General features: G+C 39.3%; 1 protein-coding gene across 5 annotated transcripts in view; it reads right to left on the bottom strand.

Annotated features, from left to right (window-relative positions):
* DHRSX (dehydrogenase/reductase X-linked) overlaps nucleotides 1–20094 on the bottom strand; it is a 189269-nt gene that overhangs the window by 108050 nt on the left and 61125 nt on the right. For all 5 annotated transcript variants that reach the window (XM_085551156.1, XM_085551161.1, XM_085551176.1 and 2 more), the window contains exon 2: nucleotides 11152–11259. In XM_085551156.1, coding sequence (XP_085407282.1) covers nucleotides 11152–11167 — 16 coding nt within the window. In that variant the 5' untranslated portion in view covers nucleotides 11168–11259. The remainder of the gene's footprint in view (nucleotides 1–11151; nucleotides 11260–20094) is intronic.

The following is a 20094-nucleotide window of genomic DNA, read 5'->3' as shown; positions in this document are numbered from 1 at the left end:
TCTTTATAAATTACATTAACTCTGGAATTATATAACTCAGACTGACTGATAATAATAATATTTGATAATAATAGAACAAAGCAGACGTTTCCAGTATTTCTGTCCTTCTGTGCTTTTTTCCCCATAGAACATCCAGGATTTTACAGAACAGAAATGTTCAGCTTGATGCTAATTTCTACAAAGGGATGCAGTGTCAACAAACAAACCCTCCAGTAAAATTGCCACGTCTGAGGAAATCAGGGAAGATGGGTGATGGGCAAGAGATCAGTTTTCCTCATCATATCACCCAAAGTTATTTACAAGAGTAAAGTCTCAAACTCAGTGTGTTATAACACTAGATAGCTTGTTGGCTTTGAAAACAAACATACTTTGGTGCCAATTCCATGAAGGACTGATGTGATTTCTCTTTTATTCAGCTCTCCTTGCACAGAGAACACGCTTATTAAGGCTTCAGTGATTCGATTTGACTTTACCCTCAGTATGTTCACTTAATTTGCTCTTTTAAGAGAGCTTGTATTCACAACAGATTTTAATTTGTATTACTTTGCTGTTATATAAATGGTTATTCATTAAAGCTCAGCGTCCTCCAAATGAGCTAATTTTATTCATATTTGCATGTTTTTCATTATAGACCACTGGGATAAAATAATTATTTTGCTAAACTGTCACTTCAAATGTCTGTTTCCAGCCTGATTCGACAAAGAGTTTGAAAACTAGGTTCTGGGAGCTTGAGTATCACAGAATCAAAATAGCTCCAGCTATAGGGGCTTTTGAAATAAGGTCTTTCAAAGAAAAGTCTCTAAGAGAGACTGAACAGATGACCAAAGTCCTCACAAAAAAATTCAAAGAGATATATCACAAAGATACCATAAGACTGCGAGAGAGATCTACGCTTCTGTGTTTGCTTAAGGTGATCAGTGTCCCCTTACTAAGGATGGGTGGAAGAATTAAGGGAGACTAAATAATTGTACTGCTTCTCTTTGAGTATTTCCTCATGGGATCCACTAAGCAAAATGAACTGTGAGCTTGAAAACCAGAAACCTCCTCTTAAGCGCTACTTTAATTATTCTAAATTAAAAATAATTAAAAAAATAACTTGTAAAGACACCAAGATAGCAAAATTGTTTTAGGTCTGTAAAGCTCAAACATAATTTGGATATCTTTTAGATGATGATGAATTACTGAGAGACTCAGCTTCCAAGCCCACTAAACAGGAAGGAGTACAGTTCTCTAAACTAAGGAGAGCAATAGTTTGTTAAATGAGGGTGGAATTCTTAATGTCATCAGGTCCTCAGCAATATATCTATAACAAATTGCAGTTGTCTCAAGAACTGTAAGCTGTTCAATGCCATGAACAATGAGGTTTTCCTCCTCTGTCTCACAGAACAGTGAAAAGTTCAGGTAGAACTGATTCAGAAACAACACTGATTACAATTGAGTCAAAAAATAAAACTAATAACATAAAGTGGATGTACCCATATAAAACGAGGCAACATATTAACGGCATGAAAAATTGTAGTTCTTAGTAAAGCATAAAGGCTCGTACTGGAAAAAAAAAATAAATAATAATAATAAAAATAAAATAAAATAAAATAAAATAAAATAAAATAAAATAAAATAAAATAAAATAAAGCATAAATTTAAATACATCTTTTAGTCAAAAACGGACTCCCCTCTTCAACATTTATCTACATAGGTGTCACAAGCCAAAGTGCACTGAACTAAAGACACCATAGAAGTAAACTGAAAATACTTATCAGCAGTAGGAGGCTTTGGATCTCACCCTAAAGGTCAGACTCTGACATCACAACCAGTTTAAGCAGATTCTAACTCTGAGAGTTATTTCAGGGACTTCAATAGAGCTGTCACAGAGCACGGCTCAGTTTGAATTGGATGGCAGTAACACAGTCCTTAGAAACCTAGCACGGCTAAATGAATCTGTTCATTAGCAGAACACTCACACTATCACCAGATAAGGAGTTCTGATACATTTATAAGCATTCTTTATAAAATATTCTTAATTCCTTTGAGTATGACAGTCTCTCCAAAAGGATAATTACTAATCACACTCATAACTAATGTACAAAATTGATCCTGATAAAAAGGAAGGCTTTTTTTCCAATTCTTTTAACAGAAATGGGAATTTGCCATCTTGACCTTTCATGGCAATGCACCACAGGGCATTAGCAAGAAATTTAACATACTCTCTGAACAATGATGCAGCCTGTAGTGCTTACAGCTGTTCGGAAAGAATAAAAGCACAATTTCAAAAAGCCAGATTAGCAAAGGGAGAATGTCACAACTTTCAGCAAATGAACACAGATCCAAAATGCAAATAAAGTTCCTGAGACAGACACCAAGAAGATCCAAAATGCCCAGGACACTGTGGTGCAGAGACACATGGAGGCTGAGGCCACCCTCTGAGGCAGCGTGGCTCTCAACTGACAGCAACCCTTTCTCTTAGTTACCCATAATTATACACCACTTTATCCCTAAAACTAAACAGCTTTTTAGAATTAGCAGCCTGCCCTATGGCACTCTCCACTTCTGCTATGATACTTGAGGAAGGGGAGAGCGGGAGATGTAGACTTGCAGATGCAGTAGTCGCAATGCAAAGATCTTAACTAATCTCTTCAAGTGATCCAGGTTTAGAAGCAGTGTCCATATACTCTAATGCATTTGCACACTTCCAGGAAAAGCTTTGCAGTATGGTAATTAAGTCTGTATATTAATATACCGTGTTATTAAGAAGATGTGTAAAGTGATGGTTAGGTGTCTTTGTGCATGATGTTGTGCAAGATACAGAAGCAGCTTCAGCTGTGAATTTGAATTAAGGAGACTCTTCAGTGCAGTCTAATCCTCATTATGACTGAAAGGGAACTGGTACAAGTGGAGCACAGGCCAAAAGACAGGGCTTGCTAGGGCACCCAAAGCCTTCAGAGAAAAACAAATTCCAGCTCATGTTATAAGGGTTATGGTTTTATCAGTGTGTATGGTATGGTATGGTACTGCATGATAAATACAGCGTGTCTTGGAAAGATGAATGATCATCCCCCAAAGTGCTGAGGATGAGAAACATGGACACAGTTCAATACAAACGTTTTAATGCCTTTTTAAAATTAAATAAATATACCAGTGCTTCTATAAACACATCCTGCTTAGGAATATAGATCTCAGGTCTCACCCGTAAAACTTCCAAGTCATACATTTGTTATTCAATATTTCAATTTGTTATTCAGGTATAAGGATGTGTCCTGGTATCAAAAGGCTCTGAGAAAGTGATACAAAGGATACAAATCCTTTGCCATTCACTGAACAGCAGCTGCAATTGAATACATGACTTCTTGATGTTAAAGGCAAAAATGTCACAGCAAGCATTCCGTTTAGAAAAGAAGCAAAACTGAGTAAGGAGGAGGATGACAGTTTGCAAGCAGAAAATAAGTTACCATTATCTCCTCAGGTTTCATCAGCCCCAGCACTTGCAATGACAAGATGAGAACGCCCCTGTTCATCAAGCCCAAGATACATCCAGACAAGTGCCCTGTTTCCAACAGCAGCACATAGCAAACACTTAAGGAAAAAGTTTCAGAGACAGCATCAAGTGCAGGGTAAGGTTTTTTAATACATCCTCCCAGATGAAAGTAGCTTACGAGGTTTCCTGAATCAAACCTAGTCTCTTTGTGAACCTATTCTCCACTTCTTCATCTAATTGCATTTTCAGTATGTTCAAGCACTTGCTCTACAGAGGGTTCTGGGGCAACGAGCTGTATGACTTAATGACATTTAATTGTATAAGAAAGGTTGTTCTATAGTTATTTTTGTTTGTTTGTTTGTTTTTAATTGTTGAATGTTTGTTACTTTGTTTATAAGAAAGTGCATAACCACTTCTTATTCCTTTTTTCTATACCAGACATAATTGTATAAAGCTGTATGATATCATACCCCAGTCATCTGTTTGCAAGCGGAAGAACCTTTGTTCATCAGCCCCACCTTGCACAAAGCCACCCCATATCCCAGTTTTTTCCAGTTCTACCAGACTCATTTGAGTATTCACAACAGCTTCAGCCAATCATGTCTACAAAGGAAGAGGGACACTTCATGTTTCCTTCTTGTTTTCTTCCCTGCTAAGCAGTAACATTTTATTGGTTTTTATGACTGGCGGCGAATATTAAAGATGTTCTGCAGGGAAATTTCAACAATAAACTACTGGGCTTTCTTCTTTTTCTTTTTCCTGCTTTGGAGTGATAGCAGTTGATTTGGATGTCATTCCCGTAAATACGCAGCTATATATACTATTCATCCTGTCATCACCCAGCAATTCAGTATTATGCGGTACTTCATAGTTCTTTGTGGCAGTCAGGATTTCACAAGCTGGCAGCACGGCTGAGGCAGGAAGGCTCTTCTGAACCTCCTGCTCACAGCAGGGTCAGATACAGCAGGTTGCTTAGGCCCGTGTCCTGTCATGCTCTGAGCATCTCCCAGATTGGAGGCTCGACACCACTAGGGAATCTTTGCCAGTGTTTGGCCATCCTCAGTGTGAACAAATACTTGATCACACTTCAGTAGAATTTCCTGCATTCCATTTTGTACCCATTGCATCTTGGCCTGTCATCGCACACTGCAGAGAACAGCCTGACACAGTTTTCTTTACTACTCCCATCAGGTGTTTATACACACAGATAATACCTCCCTGAGCCTCTCCATGCTGAAATGTCCCTGCTTCCTCAGCCTTTCCTGGTGGATCAGATCTTCAAGCCCCTTCATCACTAGTAGTCAGATCAGTTTGACTGCCCTAAATTCATTTGTGCATCATCTTAATGTTCAGCCTTTTCCTGTAAGAGTACTTTATAAATACTCTGAACTATCCTCTACGGGATCAGGAGTCCCTTTGTTCCATCCCAGAGCTGATAAACGATTCCTAAATGTTGGTTTTTGTTTCCTAACCAGCTACTAAACTACAAGAGATCTCTCTCTTATCTGCTTTAAAATCTTTTGGCAGGAGACTTACCAAAAGCTTTTGAAAATCAACATTTAATTAATTCACACGGTTCTTGAATACTTCAAAGCATTCAATAAATTGCCATGTTGAAAAAAAAAAACCGCACCAACTTATCCACAGTTTATCACGGCATATTCAACTCTGCCTGCCAATAACTGAAGTGAATGGTTACAACCTTTAAAGCCACTTGTTAAAATGAGGCTGCTGCGTTCTTTTTTTCTTTTTTTTCTTTTTTTCCCCCTCAAAACATGTGAAAGAAATTCATGCAGTGATCCTCCCTGTGTCACATTGTTAATTGATACATTCTGGTTAAGCTTCTTTACCACTGCAGAACATTTCATTCCAAAATCCCAGCAGGAAGATGTGCTTCTGCTCTCTGACTTCACTTCAAAGCAGATTTAGAGAAGGTCTACATCACTAAACTATAGAGAGTTTATATATCCTCACATGATAAAAAAATAAAATAAAATTGCATACAGTGTACATTTTCACCTTGTAATAAGTAATGCCTCCTATTTCTTTCCATGGAAACTACAACAGATAGAAAGAGCATAATAGCACTACTTGATAGAGCAAATTCTCAGCTACAAATACTTTTCTTCAACGCCATTTGTTATGTATTTTCACCAGTGATACACAGGAATCTGCATGCCATGTATTCTCCGTACCCTTGATAAGCTTGTTGTCTTCTAAACCTCTTCAATTTTTATGCTATCCATTTTTAAATAAGCAGATAGGAACTCAGTCCAGTGCTGATGGTGTTAGCACATGAAGGATTTATACAGCCTCAAATACACAGTCTGTTTTGTTTGTTCATTTTTCAGTAGCTTCTAACATTAGATTTTTTACCTGCTATTGAGCACTGACATTTCATAGAGCAGTCAACTGTAGCCCCAAGATCTTCCTCTGAAGTGATGATGGTTAGCACAGAATCCATCATTTCAAGACTTTTTTTCCATGTTTTGCATTTTTCTCCCTGTCTATCACACCGTATTTGTCTGCACTGAATTTCATGTGCCTTTGAACACCAAGTATTCAGCCTCTTATGGTCTTTCTGCAATTCTTCACAGATAGCACTGGTCTTTACCACCCTGAATAATATAATGCAATGGGAAAGACTTGATGTTTCACTATTTGCCTGTTCTCTAGAATTACACATCAAAAGCATGGGTTCTAATATTGAACTCATGGGGTAACACATCCTCTACTGTGAAAACAGACATTTATGTTTGTGTTCTGAATACTAAGCAATCTGTGAATATTACAATATTTCCTCTTATCCTTTGGAACCTGTTATATCCTTAAGAACCTGAAGGTGTTTTGCTTTAAGGCTTCTAGAAATCCAAACAAAGTATAATAACCTGAATCTCTCTCAGCCACTCACCTTCTTACAAACTCATTTAATCCAAGTATTTTATTATCTAATATTTGATTGAAATGCATTTCTTATAAAGATCACTATCCAAAAGGGAATTATTGTGCTCTAAATCTTTTTAAATGCTTGTCACTGTATAAATATAATTTCTAAATGTCCCGACGAATGCTGCAGTTAAGTTTATCATAAATAAGTAGCCTTAAAATATTGCTAACATTTTACAGGTTAAATGTTCAGAACGAAGAAACATTTATAAAATAAGACCTCTTAAAGCAGAGATAGTGACAGTCTTCAGACGGAAATTAGAAACTAAGGCATTCCACAGAATTCTGACAGACCTGGGAGGCTCTATGGAGCAGCATAGTTTTTAAAGTAGAGTTCTTCATAACCCTGGTAACAGTATACTAAAGTGTTAAAAACTTATATTGAATTACAAGACAATTTGCCTGTATTTCTTCAGTCTTCATACTGAGTAAAGGAAAACACTACCTAGTCCAAAAGGCTGGTGATTTTTGGATGTTTCCTGACTAGTCCCATTCAGGCCGAACAAAACACAGCAAAATTTGGGAAGACAAGGCTTTCCTGGAAATAATTATACATTTTACACTTCTGTCTACTTTAAGAAAAGACTATTAAAGTCTCCCACACAAAATCTGAGCAATTCAAATTAAATCAAACTGTCTTTGTAATGAATAATTGCACCATCTCGATAGGGCTTAATTATCCTTCTAAAGTCACTTTGTAGCATTATATCATATAAGAATTGTCTGATATGTGGCACAGAGAGTCCAACTGGAAAATTGGAAGCTAATCTAAACCAAAAAGATGACAGAAATATCTCCTGCTTGGTCTCTTACAGAGTTTATAGAGATGACAAAGTGCTGATTCTGGCTGAGGAAGTACATTTATTTATGCCAACATTTCCTTGCTAAGATAATTCACTTGAATATATATACATACATTGAAATATATAATGAGATTGTTTCATTCAGACTGTGAGACATTGATATACTCTAACACCAAAGACTGGTTGTTCTGACACAAAACTGGTGACTTATACCAAGCAGCATATGTACAACACTGTCAAGTACGAAATCTTTTGATTTACATTCACCATTTGCAAACAGAAACATCAAAGCTTCTATATGAGATGCTGCCACTCTTTTTTTTCCCAAGTTTTCTCTCATTAATTTACAGAGAGAATATATATATATATACATATATATATATATAAACATAAAAGGAAAAATCAAACTGAAGCTCTTCTTTAAGTCAGAACTTTTAAGATGCACACACTTCGGTGATGAAGGATGGAAGGGATAGAAAGAATTCATGCTTCTGATCAGTCTAAATTCAGATTCACAGAACTATAGCACATACTGTGAACCAGAACCGGACTAGGTTTGTGGTTATTAAAATAGCTACAACAATTTGATTTTCAGTGTTCTTATTGTTGGAAGAATATGTATTTGCAATCCACACAAAACACCATCTTCAGTACCAGCTCCTGATCAATAGGTACCAAAAATGGTGTTTCATTTTCCTTCTCTGAAGAAGAAAATGCAAGTTTATTTATCAAGTAGCAAGTTGTGTAATGGAGCAGGAACTCTCAGCACAGCCGACTCTGAAAGCTCACCAATGGTAGCAGCTTTCCTTGCCAGGAGTTCCGGCTTTCCTGAAGTAAAACTCTTGCTCACTGTGAGCAATGATACTTCTGTCTGCCAAAAAGCCGCCATGAAATCTATCAGAATATCTCATAGAAAATTACTTTCACCATTTCAGCATTTGTGCTGAACTTTTTCCCAGTGAGAGGATGAGGACAGGGCTTGCAGCACCTTGCAGAGCAGCCCTGTGCAGCAGTGCTGGGACTGGGAAGTAAGAGGCTGTAAATGCTCTGAGGGAGAACACTGCCGTTTTGTATTGTGACTATGCATATTCCATCAGGTAGAATACTTTCCACTTATTTGTCTTGAACATTTCACTGGTAGATTGGATTTAAATGTAAGTTACTCAAACACTGACTCCACTAAAATGTGAAACGAAGTCAAAATCACATCCATCACAAGTGGTGAACCATCTTTGCATTAGACAGTCACATTTAACTCACTTGCCCGCTGCAGGGATATCATCCTTTACTGCTAAGCTTTCCCATTCTTTAGTCCCTACAATTGGAGGATAGCCTTCAGTGAATGAGTAACGTTAAACATGAGCAAAACATGAGTCTGATCCCCTTCCTGACCCCAAATTTGCCTAGCATCCATACTTTTTTTTTCACATCGGCTCATATTTACATACAAATGCATGGGGAAAACATTCCTACACTAGAAAGTTCAAGGACACCACAGAATCACGTGAAATCTTAGGTGTTGGAAGGGACTTCTACAGAACATAAAATCCAACCCCCTGATAAATCAGGTTCCCTACAGCCTGGAGCTGAAAGTGCTCACGTACCAGCAGGCATACCCTGGACACTTTTGGCTTACCATTAGAAAATGGGATGGAAGGTCATTGCATTTAATACGTTGTTGAGACTACTCATCCTACTGAGAGGGCTTGCTTGCTCTGAAGAATTTCACAAAGAAGATGGCTCTGACTCATGAGACTCAGTGTTGAGGTCAGAGTTTGGCTGAAATAATTAAATCAGTTGAAAATCTTACTCATCAACTGCTTCCTATAATTAATTTCATTAATTTACACCTCTGGAGATTCATAATGCAACTATTAAGGCTGGTACAAATTAAGAGGCAATGGAAATGCGTACATCTGTCAGCACTGGAAGAAACAGCAGAGCAAAGGGTTAAAAGAATGCCCTTTATTCATAATAAAGGGCTCATTTCAATGAGGTTGTTAATGTCAATATCATCATACAGTGAACTGGCCAGCAGATGACCATGCTCTCTGACACTGGGAGGACAGCAGCCAGGTTGTAGTATATCACCTATTTCATTAGTTTTCCTGCTAGTACAGGCCAGTAAGCAGACTATGAGATGATGACACCAAAGGGCATAAAAGATCTGCCCATAAACGAGCTTGTCATTTCCGATCAGGAAGAACCACAGATTAAAGAGAAGGGCTCGGCAGCTGACATACTTTGTCCCAGGCTGCACATGAGTGAGGCTTATCAGACCACACACTTTTGTGCTTCTGAGGGTTGCTGTGAGTGTGACTAAATGAAATCCATAGGAGGGTGATGGTAAGTAGGTAAGATCCATTTGCTTGTAGATTCTGTAAATATGATGTAAATATTCACTTCCCTTTCCTAAGCATTCATTTAGATTCGTTACACAGAATCTAAATATTAAACATGACATGATATAAAGTAAGTCTTCAAAGAAGTAGCAATATTCTACACTTCCCCAACTCCATGCAAAGAGAGGAAAATTGGCTTTTTTGTTTCCTCACTGAGTCCATTCTGCAGTTCACCTTCATGACGAAAAGTGACTTCTTTACTGAAATATTCATGCCACCATTAGCTACATCTCACCACATTAGCTATGTCTACCATCTAGCTACGTAGAGCAGCATCTGTTTGCCTTTTACAGATGCTTAGTTCTGACACATCTATTAAAACTTGTATGAGTAAGTGGTATTCTGCATTACACCTGTACACTTCCAGGGCAAGTCCATTAGTGTTACTTACTACAGAACATTGAAAATACAAGGCTGTTATGTGCTTGTGTTTGTTTTGCTTTTGTTTTTACTCTTATTTTTCTTTCAAAATAGATGCGAACGAAGCCTTAGAGAAAGAGAGCATGTACTGACTAAAATGTAAATAAAATGTCATCACCAGCTTGCAGGTGTGATAAAACACAACACTGCAGAAAGCTTAAAGCATAGAAGTTGCAGTGTTTTCTAACTTTCAGTTTAAGAAAGAATAAAGGAGAAAAAGGCAGTGTTTTAAGCATGTGACTATTACTGATGTTACATAACGTTGTAGCAGACATTTATTTATCATATTTATTATACTAATATAGATACTATACGCATATTTAGCAAACATATTTAAAAGAAGCAGTGAAAGCTTCAGAAAACAGGAAAATATCTCACTAATATTGCCTGTAGCATAGAGAAGAAATTCTGAATTCTGGGCCATTTTTGGAGTTCCTAGAGGAATTCACCTTCAGTTCAAATAGCTAAATGACTTCTCAGTTTAATTTATACACAATTTATACACAATTTAAAGTGTATGAACACTTTAAAATTAATGGAGAGAAACAAGCAAATGCAAAGGATGACCTATCCATCCCATCTCAGACTGACATGAATGAACCTCCAAGAAGTAAATGTGAGATTTTCACGTGCTTGAAGTTACAATGGTTTCTGCTGCTCCAGACAAAAGAACACAAATCATCCCCCAAGAAACCCTGGAATATTCCTTCAGGTTTTTCATTAGTTTTCCTCTTACTGAAAATGTGCTCCACAAAGTTCAAGTTCATTCTCAATTAAGGAAATCGGAAATGAGTTATTAAAATATTTACATACTGCCCATATTTTAAAGTCTTTTCCATGGCCTCCTTGTTGACTTTCCACATAAAGTACTTCAAGTCCTCCAAGTTTTGTATTTGAAAAAATATATATATCACTTTTCTTTAAAGTCTTGCAAAGCAAAATATAAATCAAACTTTCATTTGTGCTAAAAGTTGGCTCCTCTACTTGCCATCCTTCATCTTCCATGCTTATGCTTATACTGGGAAGAAAACACTCCATTAAAGACACTAAAATACTTTCTTAAACAAACAAAAAATATACATTAGTATTTGAGAAATAATGACTGTACCTATTATAACGTGCATGCCAAGTCTTGCCAAATGCTTCACAGTATGGTAACCAATTCCTCTAGAACCTCCAGTCACTATAGCAACCTTTCCATTTTGTGTAGGGAAAACTAGAGGAAGAAAAAGAAATAATGCAACGTTAGGTCATAGTAGTAACATGATTAAGAACTTAAGATGCATCTGAAAGAGACACACACTTAACAACCTGTCCTTCAAAAATACCGCCTTAACTTTGTTACAGAGAAGCCCGACAGCTGCTAGAAGTCAGCTTGGGGACTGTTTACTTCATGCACACAGGGAAAAAATTCAATTGGCAGCATTGAAATCCTGCAAAGTTCTTGCATGACAAACAGCAGAGCCCAACATGCGCTCCGCCGGGAGCACGGGACACAGAGAAGAGCTCAGCCAAAGCAGACACGTCCACGCAAAGGGCAGAAACCAGTCCACCTAATTTAATTGCATAACTGAGTACTCTGCTTGTGGAAAATCACAGACTTCTGGTCCCCGAAGAAATGAGAACATAATTTTTGTGTTATACAACAGATCTGCTTTTTCCATCAACCACATCCCCCACTGCAGAAGCCATTTCTGAAACCCACACAGGATGCCCCTCTGCACATGCCTTTGAGCACAAGGATGGTCAATGGGGCACAGGCCCTAAACCCATGACGTCAAGATTAACCCCTCTGCCTCCAAAGGAACCAAAAGGTGGCGAAATGCCAATGTCCCATACTAACGCTGGGAGCGAGGTGCTTTTGCCCTTGTCACAGTGCTAATGATGGGCAGGAGTGCAACAGCCTTGCTCATACGGGTCCCTGTGAGGAGCTCAGGAAAGCAAAATCCCAGAGTCATGCAGGTTGGGAAAGACCTTCAGGATCACCAAGTCCACCCTGCCTTCAGTTTACCAGGTTGCATTCCATTCCTCACTGCCACAAAGGTGAGCAGGTGCGCAAATGCAGGCTGCACTGAGCAGCGTGGCAGGAAGCCTTCCTGCTGTACAGGAAAGCAGGAGCACACCAGCCAAGTAGGAGCAGAGGCTTACAGATGAGAGGTTTAATTTAACTGTTTGGGTAGGCATAAATCAGGTCAAATATCAAATAAGGTTTTTGAGGAGGTGGCAGATCTTTCATGTGAATCCCCTGTGGTCTTTGTGCTACTGAGGTGAGTTGCTGTTTGGTTTTTAGAACAAGCTGCTAGGTACTTGTACAGGGAAAACGGTGCTGAATATTTCCTTTTGCCACACTATAGTGGCTGCAGGCAATATTATAGATAACAAATGTTAAATAGATGCCGACTTTCATCTATCAAAGGATTTTCTGTTTTGATTTCTAGGTTTTTAGGGGGTTTCTTTGTTGTACAACACAAACCCGTATTTCACACAGTTATGAAAAATAGAACTAGTGCAGACAGAAGCTGCTTTCTTCACAGCAACTCCCAAATTTCATCTTTTCTTAAACACACAGTTATTTTAAGTGTAATTCAGCAGGAATGCCTATTCTCTTCAGGTAACCGCTTGACTCTTTCCATCCACGTAGACTGCCAGTTATTTGCAATTATTTGAGCGTTAACTCCTATTGCAATGACATCCATGCATGCTTGTGTCCTAACAAATACAGCCTGAGCTAAACAAACCTTGGTCAAGAGTTTTCCTAAATGTTTTCAATTAGATACATCAGCAGCCCTGCAGTTTCTACCAAAAACATTTGTCATAATGAACTCTACATGAAATGCCTCCATCTTTCCAATAGTTAGGTTTAGACAGCAAAGCTACGCCTGCTATTAAGTACTTGGCTAGATTTCCCATTCTGTGAAGTCTTTCCCAACTGTTTACTACTTTACCAATCATAGCTTTTTTTAGACAACATTTTTTCTGGTCTGTCTTCTGTCAGCAACACATACAAAACAAAACAACAAATGCTTTTGCAACAGAAAACAAATTCTTTTAAAGAGGAAGAAAAATAAGATGTTTGTAGTGTGATCTAAGCTGTCATCACCTCTATGTGACTAGTCCTTGTATGTGGCTGGATATGTTTTAAATCTGGCAAGGACATAACCTTCAGTCCCTTCTGCAATGCCCGAATGATCCAAGTCCTGAAAAAGGGAGGAGAATGTGCGTGCATTGTTCAGCTTGGGTGGCATTTTAGACTACAGAAAAATGCAACCACAATCTCTTGCACCAGTGGTGATAGGGATGAGTCTCCTACACAGCAAGAGGCCATAGTCCTCACAAGGCAGCAGGCGACTCAAAAACCAATGAAAAGGACAGAAACGATATGGAAAAGAGCAAAGATGGCCCAAGAACTAATGGGATTTTGAGGAGGAAAACAGCAAAAAGACTTTTCCCTAAGCAGTATTGCAGATGCTCAAATGTCTGGGTTCTCCGTGATGTTTCTTCAGCTTCTCCAAGAAGGAAGTCTATCATTTCACTGTGAAAAAAAAAGAGAAATACAACCTTCCTGCATTTCTTATAACGCAGTTCAGGTTTGTTAGCTCAGAAAGTTCAAGGCACTTAAAAAGCAACTCTTACAAAGCAAACACTCCTTAATCCACCTTAGTTCACACCAGAAGACCCATTCTAAGGTGCTTCCTAAAGGGGTGAAGAGGTTTAAGCACAGACAAGGAGTATTAGCATTGCTTTCTTGCTAAAGCAGGAAAGGTCATTGGTGGTCAAGACAGTAACATGTACAAGTCTTCCATGTGGCAAGATTGTATGTACTCCTAGAGAAAATGACCACTAGAAAACAAAAATGTAAGCTTAATAATCCACCATGTAGTTATCTTTTGATTATTATTAATCCAATCATAAACTGTATTGAAAACTGAGCCGTGACAGCTGGCAAAGCAAGCTGCATAAACAGAAGGTTTGCTTCCTTCCCCATAACTTGTCCTTCCTGATTATTATTTATTCCTGTTTCACGTGAGTGAACCTGGAGCAAAAAGGACAATGAAATCATTCCCATTTCTGTTTCTTTCACTATAGATGAAGAAAAAAAACAAAGAAACCAAAAACCAACAACAAAAAAAGAAAACAAGAAAATAAATTACTTTCATGTAGGTCTGAGTATCTTCTCTCCCAACTCCCTGTACTTCCTCTTGCTTTTCCTCCTGCCTTTCCCCTCTAACCACCTTGTCACCATGAGATCTGGATTTCATATGTTTCATGTACCTGCTATTGCTCTTTTTCAACTACTGCTCCACTATGTCTATCTATTGAATAAAAGCAATATTTCATTTCACTGCAAAATTAATCCTTTTAGTACAGAATGGGAGAAAGAGAAGGAGAAAAAGCAGTTAGGAATGGGGAAGAGCTGGTAAGATGAAGGAAAGGGGGAAGCCAGAAAAGCAATGTGACAGAAGGTATTGCTATGACAAAGTAGCACTTAGCAGAGGACAGGGAAAGAAAATGCTTGGTCAAATCCTGTTCACGAGGGCTGCAAATAAAATGACAATGTTTGTTCCCAACAGCCACTCAAACCACGTGCGTTAGCAGCTTGTGAGGAAGATTACAACAGGCAGACAGCCTTTCCCGAAAAAAAAACGATGGAGATCCTACATTACAGAGCATTTTATAACAAGGATGTTTGTACCATACAGATTCGAAGACCTAGGAAGCACCCAGGGAAGGAAAAATGAGAGCTGCAGACATGTATGTAAATGGCCAGTATCCATTTTATTTACAAGTATGATATACAACTTCCAGAGAACTTGGTTTTGAATAGACAGAACAGTGCATCTCAGTTCATTTAATTCCAAGTGGGAAACACAAAGAGTCCATTGAATCTGAAACACAAAGCCCGGTGGAAAAAAAAATAAACTCTCCCCATTTCTTAGGTTTAATTTTTCAGATTGATCTTAAGTTCATTTTTATTTGCGAAAAAGGTGCGCTATTTCCAACCAATACAGATACCTTAATGCACAAAGAATCAACATGAGGACAAAACGCTGCTCATGTTACAACATCAACAGCCAAGGTCAGACTCAGGCTGAATGTGCAAGCCCAGTACACAGCCCCAGTACAAACCAGTCTGCATCAGTTTGTGCTTTCCACTTGAACACAACCATCACATAGAATCTGAGAAACATTTTTTCATTGTGAAAACACATTTTCCATAGTGAATCACAATATAAAACTTCCAAAACTGCCTAAGGCACTGCTGGTTTCCCAGCAGATGCTGTTTTATGTTGTGTGCCAGCTAGAGCTGAGTTTGGCCAGAGGCAGGTGAAACCCTAAGGGAACGGTCCCCACTGCCTAAACATTCTTTGGCAGTTTCTTCACCTCATTTAAAACATGGAATCAAAACATCCCAGCTCTTCTCTCCCTCTGCTTCTGTTCCTGGTAAGCAGGTAGATACCGATCTCAATTACAGGCCTGTATCTCCAGCAGTTTCACCATGGGACATGAGAACTGCACAGCCCTGGTGCTAATGGGAATCCCTGACCAAGCACTTGCTGCTCATTTCCCTTTGTTTTCGAAGAAACCAGCCTGCGGTCTTAAAGCTCTTATTTATCAAGCCAAATTCTGACAGTCTTCTCCCAGGCTGATGGTTCTGTCTACATCTCAAAGTATTCAGAAGAAATAAGCTTGTCTACTTTGCAAGTGGATTAAGCTGAAGCAGAAAAAAAGGCAGAGTTATTCTGTAATAAATATGTCCCAATATGAAGCTACCTTAAAATAACCATTGCCGTTTTAAAACATTCTTTTCCCTAATCTGAAATAACTTCCTCGCACAGACAAATCATCACACACAGTTGATGACATGATGAATTTAAGGCAATTCTGTAATTTTACAAAATACTGACTTTTGAGAGGCTCCTAAAGAGGGTGGTCTGTGCAAGTGCTAAGACCAAGGAGGAAAAATTAGAATGCAGACCTTCATTACCAACAAAATTCAGCTGAGGTAGAGGTGGAAGTAATGATGCAGACAAATCAAAACAGAAGCAACTGTCTTCTTAGCAGAAAAGTGCTATGTAAACATAGACAAATCACAGAAAAAAAGAGCACTTCTTATAAGTGCTTTGTCTGTGAGGCAACAGATACGTATATATCTAAACTTTACTGTGAAGCACAAAGCAAATTGCATCAAGTCCTGTCTTCTAACCTATTAATCCAGCACCTGCTTTTGTGGAATATGATGAGTCATGTGGACATTAAAATACAATATCTTTAAGATTAGCCTCTTCATCAAAACCTCTCCTTAAGACAATGATGGCCAAAGGCAGAATTCAGATTGTCTGAATGAGTCTCCAGCCCTTATCAGGCCAGAAAGACGAGCACTGCAGAAGGATGGTCAGAGGAACTACCTGAGGGCCTGCACCTCCCAGCCGGGCACAGGGACCTCAAGGGCATTTATGCTGAGAAGACCCTACAGACAAATCCTAACAGTTATTTTTTCTCCTTCCTCCTATAACTGAATAACTTCCATGCAAATCTTATCCCTGAAGGTAACTGGCAGAACCACAGATGGAAAAAAAAAAAAACAAAACTGAAAGAGAAAAAGGAAAAAGAAAGAAGCCACCATGAATATTCAGTTTGATGACAGAGTAACAAGAACCAGGTTTGGAGCTGTTCCTCTAGAACAATCCTGGGTAAGAAAAAGGGTGAACTGCAATTGTCAGTCCTCATCTAACAGTCAAGTTTTTCTTGTTGGCTTCAGAATTCACATAGTTCAATCTGCAAATGAATTACTGAGCAGGTTTTCCTGTTCCAAAATATTCCAAGTCTTCCTCCACCATTTAAACCATGGTGGTGCTGAGATTACAGTCACCAGCTGTTTCAGAGCAGATGGAACAGAAAGTAGTTCATTTGCTACTCCGAGAGGCAATCAGTAGAGCGCTGGAGAACCCACACAGCTTCCAGCAGTAGGCCTTACAGAAACATTGCCATAAGCTTCTGTCTTAGTAGAAACCAAGTGCTCAGGGTCAAATATTCATCCTTGGACTTATAAAAGGGCCAGGCAATTTGGTGGACAAAAAGCTGGACATGAGACAGCAGTGCTTGTTCAGCCTGGAAAAGACTCTGGAGAGGCCTTGTTGTGGCCCTCCAGTACTGTAACCTTATAAATGGGAGGAAGACCAACTCTTACAGAGTCTAACAGTGATAGAACAGAAGGCAATGGCTTTAAATTGAAAGAGGGAATATTTAGGTTAGATGTCAGGAAGAAATTTTTCACACAAAGGGTGGTGAGGCACTGGCACCACTGCCCAGAGAAGCTGTTGTGCCCCTGGAGGTGCTCAAGGCCAGGCTGGATGGGGCCCTGGGCAGCTGAGCTGGTCGGGGGCAGCTCAGTCCACAGTAGGGGGTTGGAACTGGGTGATCTTTAGTGTCCCTTCCAACCTAAGCCATTCTATGATTCTGAGGAATAAACTGGCCGATATTTTTTGCATGACATGAGCTCTCACCAGCAGGAAAGCTGTGAGCCTGAGCCTGTGCAGATCATCTTTCAAATGCAAATGGCTCTCCTGAATTTGCACACCAAAATCTTTTCTGCCTCTGCCGCTTCCTATCGCTTTTCTATGGAACATCAGTATGCAATCAAGATTGTAGCCTTTTAAGATAGGAAACCAGGTAGGTGGCAACCAGCCTGACTAGTCCTTGTGTGCAGTGGCATTCTGCTGGTTTCAGCAGCTCCATGCCATCAGACTTTTCGTTCTCAACTGCCATGTGCACATGCAGATCCACAGGCACATGACCGATGGATCCGACATACCTGAAATCATTGGGCTTATTTGTATAAAGGTGACTGGTTTGCCCAGAAAGAGCACCTGTTTCCATGCACAACTGAAAATTCACACCGGCTATGGGACAAGCTTCCAAGCTTTTGTCTTGCTTAGTTTTCAGAGAAATGTAATTGGGAATAATTAGGAAATGGAGGCAACAGAGAGAGGCTGGTACTAACTGTATGGATGGGAAGCGAAAGGTGTTGAAGAACCAGAATAGCCGGGGAAACCAAATCATGGAAATACGTCCCTTGCCCCACAGAGGCAGAGTATCTCAGAGCACTATTCATGGAAGAACAGGAGCCAGGTGGCTCTAAGAGCTTCAGCAGCCAGGGGAAGACCTAATTTAAGAAGCCTCCCACACAGCAACAGATAGGGAAGGCAGATTGTGAATAAGCGCTCACAAAACCACAGCAAAAACCCTGGATTCGTATGACCAGGTTTCTTGTTCAACCATTGCACATGGTGCACATGAGTTGTAAGAGACTGCAGCAGCAGTTTGCCTGGGCTGCCTAGGCATTTGGCATTCTACCTTTCATGAACACACTGGGGAGCTTTGTGAGGTATTACATAGACAACAGGTACTATTACAGCTCACTGTCATACCATCATACCAAAGCTATCCACAGCAAGAATAAAACTAAAAAATCCCCATGTTAAGAAAGATGCAAGATAAACTGAAGCAGTAGAAAGAAGAGAGTTATGGCACAAGCACTACAGGACCACAAAACACACATTTTCCTAAAAAAATAACAAAAATAATGCTACCCAAAATAAGGCAGCTTTTCAGAGCAACAGCTCAGCATTCTATAGCCCAAAACCCAAGATAAGAGATCTCTCCAGCAACAATGGGGAGGTGGAATGCAGCACTAAACAATTCATTTGCATGACACACCTATCTGCATTTCTACCACCGATTCCTGGAAAGTCAGGATTAAAGCAGGTACAGTGTGTGCAGAAGGCAGAGTGGGGGAAGGAGAAGGGAGTATCTGCCTCTCAAGGATACTTCTTTTGTGGAGAGGAGGTTGTTTTCAAGTACTTCAACACTCTCTCTTCACTTTCCCCCTTGCTTTCAAGTATTTAGCTCCAAGAAATACATCTCTAAGCAATTTAATACACCTGAATTGTAGATCTCTGTATGGTGGTATTGCAGTTTTGGCAGAAAAAAACAAACATAGAACACAACAAGCCCACAAAAAGAGACCTGCTTTGGTCACATCTTGGCCAACAGTATGGATCCAAATTCCCTGAAATTTGGTGTTGGAATGGTGGTGTAAGTCAAGGAATTGTAACCAGTTACTGAACCACTATTGCCAAAGTCAAGAGAAAAAATATTTCCTCTGCACTTGCAGATGTGTTTTCAGTGCCTTGTTTTCTGGGGCTTATGCCTGGAGTGTTGGCCAGTGGAAGGGTTCTACCTGGTAAGAAGAGCCAAGGGAAGCTGCACTTCCACATGTTTCTCAGGTGGAGCCCAAGTGTTTCTGGTTTACTTGTCAAGTAACAGTATTGATCCAGGACTTTTGGCAACCGCTAGACTTGCCAGAAGGGCTGCACAGAGATACAGATAATTGCAGTTTTCAAAAACAATATATATGGTAATTCTCCAAACTAATTTAAGCTGACTGTTTTCACTCTGACTGTGAAGAACATTTTCCTCCAATAAACCCAGTGCAGATCTTCTGCAGTCAGTATCATTTATCATTCCAGAAAATTCTGAATGTTGCTCCCTTCCTTAAGAAGTGAGAGGCTGAGAGTGGAGAAAAGTGAAGAGAATGGTTAATCTGGGATATTTTCTTATCAGTTCTGAATTGGATTTCTCTAAGGCAAATGGCCATAAGGCTGCATTGAAGAATGGTCTGATGAAGAATACATCTGATCTTTTCACAGTACAAGTTCAGGCTGATTTTGACAGAGTTAATAGGAAGCTGGATCCCAACCAGTATGGAGCTGCCCTAAGGAAGGAGAAAGAAAAGGAGAAGGGAGGGTGTACGTTTTGAGTCCTAGATCTCACTTCTGGATATGTTTGCCATTCTAGGGTACTTTGTTCCTTTAGCCAAAACTCATCTAAAGATAACAGAACTGAAATTATTTCTTACAAGTGCCAAATTGATTAAACACGCCATCACACAAATCAAACAGTGAGAAAATAATTCAGCACACTACTAAAGCTGCTAAAAATTTATCAGGAATTCAGGTTTGCCCACAAAGTGCTATAGGAGAAAGATTTC

Source organism: Coturnix japonica, chromosome 1 (genome assembly GCF_054131305.1).
Source record: "Coturnix japonica strain WE chromosome 1, WE-NBRP24, whole genome shotgun sequence".
NCBI classification, from domain to species: Eukaryota; Metazoa; Chordata; class Aves; order Galliformes; family Phasianidae; genus Coturnix; species Coturnix japonica.
Note: the sequence above shows the minus strand (reverse complement) of the source record. Positions and strands in the feature narration are given on the sequence as shown.